Consider the following 11,524-nt stretch of genomic DNA (forward strand, 5'->3'; position numbering starts at 1 on the left):
CCCGACAGCCGCAAAAAAAAAAAAAAAAAAAAAAAAAAAACCTGTTCCTCTTCCTTGTTATTCCTATGAAATCTTTATTCCTATGAAATACTAAAAATTCAGAATCACCTTCTCTTTCTCCTGCAACCCTCACTTGCAATTCATATATCTTTTGAGGGACTTCCCTGGTGGTGCAGTGGATAAGACTCTGCACTCCCAACTCAGGGAGCCGGGATTCAGTCTCTGGTCAGGGAACTAGAAAAAAAAATTTTTTTTTAATTTTAAAAAGTCACGTGTGGCAAGTGGCTGCCATATTGGATGATGTGGGTTAAGAATGCTGCCATTTTTAAAACACAAGGCTGGTCACAGTCTAAACCTTGTTTAGAATATAAAAATGGGGTCTATAGATTAGGGAGTTTGAATTCATGACTCTTGGCTCCACCTCTGATACAGTGAATTAAGTTTTCTAAGGTGAGGCCAGGAATCTGCATTTTTTACCAGTCACTTTTGTGACTGTTATGCACACTGAATGTTGAGAGCCACTGTCCTCAAGACCAGTCCTTACTGTAGCACTCCCTCCTGGCCAGGCCTATGCTGACCCCATGGTCAGCCCTACTTTGACCCCCGTGTTCCAGCCACTCTGGAGCATTAGCCCTGAAGAGCTTGGCTTGGGCTGCCCATGAAGGTCGTCCCTGCAGTAGCTCTGCTGATGCCCATGCTGGACACTTGGCCCTGTTTGGGGTCTTTGGGGTTTGGGGCACTTTGGCATTCACAGCATGGGCCTTAGAACCAGGACTCTGGAGTTGGCCAGATCTGGGGCTCTCCCAGATGCAAAAGCAGCTGTGCAACTTTGGACAGTTGTTTAACCTCTCTGAGACTATTTCCTCCCCCCTATAAAACAGAAGCACTGATCTACCCAGCTCCTTGGCTTGTTTTGAGGACTGAATGAGATCATACGAGTCTGACACAAAGCAAGGATTCAGTAAGTGTTTATGATTGCAAATGATGGTATCTTCCGGAAACATTGCCAGAACGCTTACGAAGGCTGTTGATGCTGGAACCATTAGCTGTGGCTTCAGTGATGGAGGCCCACGAGGGAGGGGGAGGTAGGAGGCCTGAGTCAGAGGGAGTCAGAGTCAATGCTGCCAGGTCTTTACCAACATCGGGTCTGAGCCACAGCCTTCTCCACATCACTTGTTATTTTCTCATTCACTTCTCACTGGTGACTGGAGAGGGGTCCTGGGGTCAGGGTGCTCCATTTTGCCGTGCTCTATATCCAGTTTCACGCACCCCTTGTGAAGATGCACACTGGTCCAGACCTGGGCCCTTCCTGTCCCAGGAGAATGTGCCCCTGGGCACCGGCCTCCCAGCTCAGGCTCCAGGGACCCAGGCCTGGTTCCAGCTGGAGAGTCCAAGCTTCCCTTAGAAGGCTCAGGGAATAATGAAAAGGTTCAAATTTGTTTTTTTCTTGCAATGAATATGTATTACCTCTGTAATTTAAAACAAAAAACACCTTTTTTTTTTAGTTTTTTTGTTTTAAATATCAATGTTTTTTTAAAATAAATTTATTTATTTATTTATTTTTGGCTGTGTTGGGTTTTTGTTGCTGTGCATGGGCTTTCTCTAGTTGCGGCGAGCGGGGGCTACTCTTCATTGCGGTGCACGGGCTTCTCATTGTGGTGGCTTCTCTTGTTGCGGAGCACAGGTTCTAGGCCTGTGGGCTTCAGTACTTGAGGCTCACGGGCTGTAGAGAGCAGTCTCAGTATTTGTGGTGCGCGGGCTTAGCTGCTCCGCGGCATGTGGGATCTCCCCGGACCAGGGCTCGAACCCGTGTCCCCTGCACTGGCAGATGGATTCGTAACCACTGCGCCACCAGGGAAGCCCAACACCTTTGTTTTTTTTTAAAAAAAAAAAAACTTAAGGAAACTGAAATTTGAACAAACGAACTGTAGAAAAACCTTCAGAGATAACGGGGAGAAACTTCTCCACTGACTGGTTGTTTCACGCTATTAAGGGACTATCATTATTGTTTTAAAAATTGATAATGACACATTGTGGTTTTGTTTTTAAAAGGAGTCCTCTTCTTCCATAGAAGCATATTAAAATATTTAGTGTCAGCACGTGGGGCTTGGAATTTACTTCAAAATAATCCACACGGAGAGGGTGGGTGGGGTGCAGGCAAAACAGGACTGGTGACAGGATGAGGCGATAATTTTGAGCAATGGGTATAGGTTCATCTCATCATTCTCTTTACTTTCGTAATTTAAATTATTTCATAATAAAAAGTTAAAAACAAACGATTAAGACTTATACCATCTTTGGCAACAGGCAAACTTGGGTTCAAATTCAAATCTTGTACGTATTAAAATATTTGCTGATAAGAGAACATTATGTCTAGGATTTGCTTAAGGTACTGCAGGAAAAAAAAAATTGGAGGGCTGAGGCGAGACAATTTTGGCAAAATGTGGGTAATTGCTGCAGGAGGGCAATGGGTATACTATTCTTGTCTCTTCTACGTGTAAGGAAATTTTGAAAATGCCCTTGATAAAAGACTAAAAGAGGAACATTCAACTCCTAACTGACCATATGAGCCAAGTATCCCATCTTTCTGAACCTCAGATTCCCCATGGTTTGGCACACAGTAAGCGATCGATACAAGAAAGCCATTACTAACACTCCTGTTTCTATTGCACGCGGTCTGCTCTGTCACTCAGCACCAGCTGATGCTCTTTCTCTCCCTTGTCCTCCAGAAGAAATGCAGTGCCCCAGGCCCGAGGTGGGCCCAAGAGACACTGGGAAGGACAGTGCCTACAGGCAGTGTCTCTACCTTCAGCTGGAGCACTTAGAGCAAGAGCTGCTGTTGCTGGAGCCCCAGGGCTTTTCCCAGGTCCAGAGCCACACACAGGCACTGGGGTAGCTGCAGACCTTGAAGGGCTGCCTGGGGGGACAGCCCGGAACCCCGCCTCCAGCACACTCCCTTGGGTGCTCCCAGCCTGGGGCCTGCACGGAGAGCACATCCCGGTACCTTGGAAGGTTATTCATCCAGATCTTCCCAAGAAGCAGTGATTATGGACTGCACAAATTCTGGGAAGAGGACTTTGAACAGGGTGATTTTGCCAGATGACGGTTAGAGCCCTTTGTACAGCACTTTACAGTTTATAACCATTTTCACGTGGGTGTTTCCTAGCTGTACTCTTGGACAAGCCCCTCATCCTCTATGAGCCATAGTTTCCTTACCTGTAACATGGGAATGATAATGCCTATCTCCTGGTTCAAACCTAAGAAGAATTTAAAATGGCCTGGTCCATGAAGAGCAGCATGTGGGCTAAGGGTAGAAGGGCCTGGAGACCAAAGTCCTCTCCAGGGTCCCATTGTCACTGCTGGCATAGCAAACATTTTGTTTACCAAACATTTGCTTTCATCTCCATGTGAACTGCCTTCCTCCCCTTTGAGGTCCCAAACCCCTACCCCCTTTTTCTCTGAGATGCCACATAACCCTCAGTTGCCTAACTTGTCCTTGAGCCTTATATTCTTCTGGAGCACCTATACGTATGTAATTAAATTTTTTTTTCTCCTGTTAATCTGTCTCGTATTAATTTAGACCAGCCAGAAGAATCCAGAAAGGGTAGAGGGAAATTTTTTATCTTCCCCAACAACAGCACCATAATTCAGTGAAAAAATGACCACTTTTTTGAGATGTATTCTAAAATAATTGGTGATGATTTTATATTATGTATGAAATTTATTTTTAAATATTCCAGAAAAAAAAGAAAGCATGTGGGGATAGATGATACACATTTGACAAGGAGGTGATGGTTGTTGAAAGTAGTTGATGAGGGTTCACTGTACTCACTGATTTCCGTATAATGGGGAATTTTCATAATAAAAACTTAGGTACCAGCCTTCTAGGCTTGCCATGAGGAATAACAGAGAAAACTTGTATAAAGCAGTTTGCATGGGGACTGGCTCCTAGTAAGCACTGAATAAAGGTGACCTGAATAGAATATATGTATGTGTACCGGATAGAATACAGAATAGGATAGAGGAGAATACTGACGGTCTGAGGGGTCAAGGAGCTTGGCCAAGGTCACGCAGCTGGTAGGGTTGGGGCTGGGTTTGAACTGGAGCCCAAATGGTGCCCCCCTGATTATACCCATCCTCTCTTGCAGCTCCCTGCAGGTGAGCAAGTCCCCTTGAGGCCTCCCCTGCTGGTGTGTCCTGGTGGGCTGGCTCCTGGTGGCAGCCTTCTTCACCAGGCTCCTATGGCCTGCACTACAGGCGGGCCAGCCCCCTCAGGTGGCTCATCTCCAGGGCCGTCCCCTTCGTGGAGAGTGTGTTTGTCACCCAGCCCCTGAAGGTCAGGACCCCCTGTGTGGCTGCCCTCCTGCCCTCCTTCCCTCCGCCCATGATTTCCCTCCTGCCAGCTGCCCAGTTCTTAGGCCTCAGCAATTCCTTCATCTATTCAATCTATTCATTCAACAAACCCACTTAGAGCACCACTTCTGGGTGGACCTGGGGCAGGAAGGTAATTACCAGGATAACCCACGTTCCCTCAGGGCCAGATGCTGACATTTCATCATCACAATCACGCTTAGGAGGGGCCTCACCTCCATTTTACAGATGAGAAAACCTGAGGTTAAGAGAATAAGGTCACCAAAAAATCTTGCCCTTAGGCCACATGTATAAATAGGAATGATATCATATTTCCTCAGGTCTAGGATGCTTTTGATTGTGAGATGAGCCAGCAACTTACATAAACTTTACCTTCAGAAAAAAAACCACCAAGCCATTAAATGTGTGCATGAACTGGAAATACGCTCCTATTTCTGAAAATGTAAAATTACGCAAGAGAGCAGTGAGAGTCAAAGAGACCCTGAGCCCCGCCTGGAAGGAGCCAGGCAGTAGGAATACTGTGTCGGGGGAGCTGCAGAAGTGAGGGAATATTTAGAGAAAATCCTTCCACCTACGAGGCATCACAGAATCCCCCACCCTCATTCTGCCCTGAACAGCCTTCGTCAGAGACTTAAACAGCTCCTGACACCTCCTCCAATCTAGTCTGAGAATATTAAGAACAGAGTCCTGAACCTTTTTGTTCCCCAATCAAACCACAAAATCCTACCGTGCTTGTGCACTGAAGGTGCAGAGACAATGTAATGGAAGGAATTACTTAACACAGAAAGAAAAGGAGGGAGGGAAGGAGGGAGGAGGCAGGTATAAGCAGCTATGCTAGTGAGTCACCAGGCTGAGGGGTAAGAGAAAGGCCAGCAGGTGGGAGGGCTCGGAGAATGCCGGAAGCAGCGTGAGTTCAAGGATTTGCCTGTCTCTGCCTGGTTGGTGGCCAGGCACGCAAGCCCTGCCTCTGACCCTTTATGACCACGTCCCCTCTCTGCAGAGGATGGCTTCCCCAGAGCATGGCTCCTGCACCCAGGACACAAGTGTGGCTCCTGTTCTAACCGAGCTCAGACCAGGAATTGATAGGGAGTTTCCAACCCAGGCTTGGGGTTCACAGTGGGTGTCTTCCAGGTGCTGGGGTTCGCTGCTTTCTTTGCGCTGGTGTTGAAGACAGTGGAGGACGAGGAGGAGCCTGTGGCTCCCCTCCCGGGACGTGTCTCTGGCCCAGGTAATGGTGCCCGGGTGCAGGCAGGGCTCTGGAACCTGACAAGGCTGAGAAAGCCCCGTGGAGCCCAGACACTGGGTGGTCCCGGCCTCAGACCTTCGCTCCCCATCAGCCTTCACCCTGACTATTGAAGCACCCCCAATCCATCCAGGGACAAGTGACTCTTCCTCTGTCTCTTGGGCAACCTGTTCCTCCCCTATCCGAGCCCTTCTCTCTGACACCTAAGCATGAAGAGGCACCATGGGGTCCACGTTCTTCAAGGGCCATCATCCTCTGTGTAATCCCAAGCAAGCAGCTTTCTTCCCCAGGGCTCAGGTCATTAGACAACCAAAAAACAACAAGCTTGTGTGCGTGAGGGGTGGGAGGGAGTTATAATTAGGGTTCTAAGACAAAGGTCTGCAAACAACAGCCAGGGGGCCAAATCTAGCCCAGCGCCTGTTTTTGTAAAGAGTTTTAGTGGAACACAGCCAGGCTGACTGGTCAGAGGAGCCCACGACCAGCCCTCTTCCCCCTAACCTGATTTCTCACTTCCCAGCCAAAACTCCTGACGGTGTCTCCAATAAGAGATACAAAAAACAAACAAGCAAACAGAACAGATTCAACACTCTAATAGTCTATACAGAGATTTTAACTTTCAGGGAAAGTAAAACGGGAACAAACGAAAGCCCACATCCCTACATCATCATGCAGTGTGGTGATCTCTTCATGGGACTGTATTCTTCTGCCCTACAATAGGGATTTGGCTTTGTAGATCCAAAAAGTCCATTAAAACCGTCTTCCCAAGTCAAAAGAGTAATTTTTCTCCAGAGACGATAGCCTCCTGACCAATCAAATATTCATTCAGTAATTCCTTTGGCAATTATCCAGGGAGTACTTTCTGTGTGCCAGGTAGTACAATGGCTTCGGAACATGATTTACATAAAATCCAGTCATTGTAAGTGTATAACTACTGATTTTAGCAAATTTATAGAGTTGTGCAACTATCACCACAATTCAGATTTAGAATAGCTTTTTGGAACTTACCCCCAAAAGTTCCCTCTTGCCCATTTGAAGTCAATCCCCACTCTCAGCCTCAGCCCTGGCAACACAGCACTGACTGGATGGAACAGGTTGCTGCTCTTGGAATGAACAGCCCATCTGGGAAGACACATTAAACAAGTAAATGCACAAAATGACTTGTAAGAGAGAATGAGGGGGTAGAATAAGAGGGTGGCTCCTAGAGGATGGGAGAGGGAGGGTCTGAACACTGGGCATGTGCAAAGGCCCTGAGGTGGGACAAGAGCTTGTCATTTTATAGCAATTACTGACAGGGTGGCCAGAGCATGGGGAGCTGTGTGTGCATGGAAGGAATGCTTCAAGATGAGGGCAGAGAGGTGGATGGGGAGCAGGTCATACAGGGCCCTGTAGGGCCCGGGGCAATGCCGGGGTTTTGGAGTGTTTGAAATAGGAGAGCAGCATGATTGGACTTGTGATTTTGTGACTGCTCTTGGAGACCAGAGGTATTGGGTCAAAAGTAGAAGTGCGGAGGCCAGTAGGAAGACTACTGAAATGGTCCAGACTAGAGGTGGCATGCATTAGCAGTGGGGGTGGACAGAGGGGCATGGATCCAAAGGATAGCTGGGTCAATATACCCCTATCAGACTGGCTAAAAAGAGTGATAACACCAAATGTTGACAAGGATGCAGAGAAATTGGAGCATTCATACATTGCTGCTGGGAATGTAAAATGGTACAGCCATTCTGGAAAAGTTTGGCAGTTCCTTTCAAAACTAAAAATGGGCTTACCATACACCCCAGAAATTACACTCTTGGGCATTTATCCCAGAGAAATGAAGAATTATTTTCATACAGGAACTTGTACACAAATGTTCACAGAAGCTTCATTTGTAACAGTCAAAAGATATTTAGCCACTCCTAGGAATCTACCCAGGAGAAATGAAAATATATGTCCACACAACACATTCATAGCAACATTATTCTTAATAGACCAAACTAGGAGTAATCCAAATGTCCATTAACAGGTGAATGGATAAACAAAAGGTAGTATGTCCGTACAATGGAATATTACTCAACAATAAAAAGAAACTAACTACAGGGAATTCCCCGGCGGTCCACTGGTTAGGACTCTGCGCTTCCACTGCAGGGGGCCCAGGTCTGATCCCTGGTCAGGGAAATCAGGTCCTGCAAGCTACGTGGCGCGGGAGATAAAAAAAAGAAAAAGAAAGGAAAAGAAAAAGAAACTAACTACTAATATACACAACATGGACACACACCAACCCATCGTGTTAAGTGAAAGATGCCAGATACAAGAAACTATGTACATATGATTCCGTTTATATGAAAAGTCCAGAAAAAAAGAATCTATGAAGACAGAAAATTAATGGGGCTAAGGGTGGGGATAGAGTGGGAGTAGAGACCAATTTTAGGGACATGAGGAAACCTTTAGGGGTTACAGAAATGTTCTAAAACTAGGTTATGGTGATGGTGGCACAACTCTAGAAATTTACTAAAATCACTGAATTGCAGGCTTCCAACAGGTGAAATTATGAAAATTATAAGTCAATAAGGTGGTTTGAAAAAGAAGATACTTGGAATTTCATATAACAGGACTTTGAGATATTAGTAACTTTCATCCTTCCATCCTTCCAAGTTTTGGAAGTACTGGGATCCATCTTAGAGTTCAGGAACACAGAAAGACAGCATCCAGGAATCAGTAAGACTTCAGGTGAGGAAGGTATCTGCTTTCAGTATGAGGAGAATTCTCCAGCTGGAGAAGAAGGGACGGAGTTCTGAGCACTGGGACGGCACGGGCAGAGGCATGGAGGGTAGCGCTGGGAAATGGCTCCCAAGGAGGAGGAACAGTGGATCCCGTTGTACCTAGTGAGGGGAGTCTCTTGGTTGCAAACGTACAAGCTGGTTCCACTGCCCATTTGGGGGACTGCCCTTGTGCCCTTGCTTTCACAGACCCCTCTGCCTTGTTCCAAGCACGAAGAAACAGTAGAAGGGACATCTACCAGAAGCCTCTGGCCTCTGACGTTGAGAAGATGAAAACCACCCACCTCAAGGAACAGAAAGCACTTGCCTTAATCAGAGAAATCTTGGGTAGGCAGCCAAGATTACTTATGAGCAAACTTCCCACTCGCTGGTTCTCAACATAGATTTGAGCAGAAGTGGTACAATCTCTGACAGGCCCACACTGCTTCTGGGCCCATCGCCCCAGATATCAACTCTCCCCAGCTTCTCCCCTAAACTTAAAATCCTTCCGTGGCTCTTCCAGGCCCCTGGATAACGTCCAAACTCCCTGCTGTGCTCCACCCATCCAGGTCACCTCTCTCGGACCCTTGTGCCCTCAGCTCCAGTGACACTGTGTCCTGCAGCTCCTGACCCAGGCCCTGTGGCATCTAGTCTGCCTGGAATGTGCGCACCCTCCTCCCTGCCTCTTCCTCTGGTTAATTCCTTTTATTCTTCAATTCTCAGCCCACAGGCTGTGTCGTCAGAGAGGCTCCTCTGGCCCGCTGACCAGAGGCTTTCAAACCTCACTGTGTGTCTTAGTCTGGGTTCCCCCACGGGCAGATCTGGGCACAAGTAGTTGGTTTGGGAGGCGATCCTGAGAAGCACTGGTAGGAAAAAGTGCAGGAAAGAGACGGAAGCCGATGGAAGGCGGTTGGTGAGTGGGTTCCATGTGGGCAACTGGGGCTCAGTCCTGCTGAGACCTCGGGAAGGGCGAGGGTAGTACGTACCCCCCAGTTGCCACCTACCAGGTCACTGGTGAGGGTTGCTTCCGAGGAGGGCGCTGACCCTGCTGCAGCCCTGGCCTGGCCTCCCACGGAGAGCCCATGTGGCCAAACCACAGAGTGGTGGAGCTTGCGTAGGAGCTGCATGTACAGAATGAAGAACAAGACAGATGTGGGCAGAACCCCAACAAGTCATCTTGGAGTGGGGGCGCCAGAATGCAGATTCCCAGGCCCTGGGCTCAGAGATTCTGGTTCAGTAACATTCTGCATCCCTCAACATGATTCTGATGTCAGGCCTGCTAAACTAAATCTTTGTACCTAATGGGCCCTTAGGTCACACTCACCTGTCTACAGGTGTGCTCCACGAGGGCAGGGAACACGTCTGTCATCTTTATTGCTCTATCTTCAGCACTGCAACATGGCAGAGCCTCATTTTTTTTTTTTTTTTGCCACACCATGCAGCATGTGGGACCTTAGTTCTCCGACCAGGGATTGAACCCCTGCCTCCTGCAGTGGATGCTCCGAGACCTAACCACTGGACCGCCAGGGAACTCCCCAGAGCCCCATTTTAAAAAATTCTATTTAAGAAACATTCATACAGCACAAAGTCCGTTCAGGCACTATTTTAAGTGCTTTATAAATATTAATTTGTTCACTCCCTCATCACAACCCTGTGTGACAGAATTATCCCCATTTCACAGACGAGGAGAGTGAGGCACAGAGGGGTTAAGTCACTTGTGAAGGGCACATGGATAGGAAGTGGCAGAGCTGGGATTTGAATCCAGGCAGGAGGCTCATGGCCTGTGAACTTTACTACTTTCTGCTGTCCTTATAAGGACTGATTCCTTTGTCACCAGGGGGGCGAGTGGCTGGTCTACAAGACCTCAACTGTTCTGAGCCATGTGCCTTTCCAGTTCCTGCCCTGGACTTGGTAGGAGCTGGGGCCTCTGCCTGACCAGGGGCTGTGCCTCCCTTCCCAGCGCACCTGGGCTCCCTGTGGATGCCGCTGCTGGTGGCCTACGGGCAGGGGGACCCCAGCGCCTACCACTTCAACAGACACCTTGGGCACAGCTTCACCCGAGGCTTTTCAGCCATGCTGGACTTTCAGGACTTGTTCACATGGGCCAACACCACCCTCGTGAGCAACCTGGACAGTCATCACCCAGGTACCGGCCACCCACCCCAGGACGTGGGTCAGCTCCCTTCTGGGAACAGTTGTGGGTCACTGTCAACTTCAGCCTTACAGAGAACCAATAACCACAGAGCCATATGCTTTGAAGGAGAGACCCTCTGAAGGTCCCTAGCCCTCGCTGGATGCAGAGTGGAGGACCTCCTTCTTAGATAACTGAGCATGAATTGGCCAGGCAGAAATGGTGTGCCAGGCAGAAGGGACAACATGAGAAAAGGCAAGCCTGAAACACCGAGGCACTATACTTCCTGGAACTACAGAGCGTTGAGTGTGACTTCAGTGTACGGTAGGAGTTGAGGACCCACGAAAAGCAGAGCAGGAGAGAGGAACAGGGGCCAGATCATGAAGGCTCTGGAAGCTCATAGTTTATGCTTAAGGAAGTGAGGAGCCATTGACAGCTTCTCGGTGAGGCAGTAACATAATCAAATCTGTGGTATAAGCTGCATTGGGAGTTGGAGTTGAGGGTAGGTAAGTTAGGATGCTGGGCAAAAATGATGCGACTGATGTAGGGATGGGGGCAGAGGTGATGGAGAGACGGGGTGGGTGCAGACAACATTGAAAAGGTACTATTGGTGGGCCTCGTTGACCCTTAGGATGTGGGCATCGAGGGAAAGGACATAAATGGTCTCCAAGTTGATGACTGGATAGGAGTTGCCATTCCCCAAGAGAAGTTATGCAAGGAGTAGACCAGGTCCAAGGTGGGGAGATGGTGATGAATGGTTGAATGTAGTCTGTGGCTGGCCATGAACTTCTCTTGGCTAATTCTACAACGGGTACACTGAAATTCACGTTAGCATCCAGGCCAGAAAGCTTGGGATGTGTTAAGATGATGTTGATGGCTAGATTTATCCACTTGTTTCTCATCACCAGGCTTTATCACTGATGGGAACTCCAAGCCGGTGGGCAGTGCCCAGATTCGCCAAGTGAGGGTCCAGGAAAGCTCTTGTGCTTTTGCCCTGCAGCTGCAGGCTTCTCTTTTTTTTTTTTTTTTTTTTTTTTTTTTTGC

General features: G+C 48.1%; 1 protein-coding gene across 1 annotated transcript in view; it reads left to right on the forward strand.

The window, feature by feature from the left end:
- LOC103076090 (polycystin-1-like protein 2) overlaps nucleotides 1-11,524 on the forward strand; it is an 84,430-nt gene that overhangs the window by 68,356 nt on the left and 4,550 nt on the right. The window contains 7 exon segments of the mRNA XM_007452555.1: nucleotides 2,730-2,961; nucleotides 4,149-4,239; nucleotides 4,241-4,336; nucleotides 5,503-5,599; nucleotides 8,560-8,697; nucleotides 10,310-10,495; nucleotides 11,389-11,486. Coding sequence (XP_007452617.1) covers nucleotides 2,730-2,961; nucleotides 4,149-4,239; nucleotides 4,241-4,336; nucleotides 5,503-5,599; nucleotides 8,560-8,697; nucleotides 10,310-10,495; nucleotides 11,389-11,486 — 938 coding nt within the window.

Source organism: Lipotes vexillifer, unplaced genomic scaffold, assembly GCF_000442215.2.
Source record: "Lipotes vexillifer unplaced genomic scaffold, Lipotes_vexillifer_v1.1 scaffold443, whole genome shotgun sequence".
NCBI classification, from domain to species: Eukaryota; Metazoa; Chordata; class Mammalia; order Artiodactyla; family Lipotidae; genus Lipotes; species Lipotes vexillifer.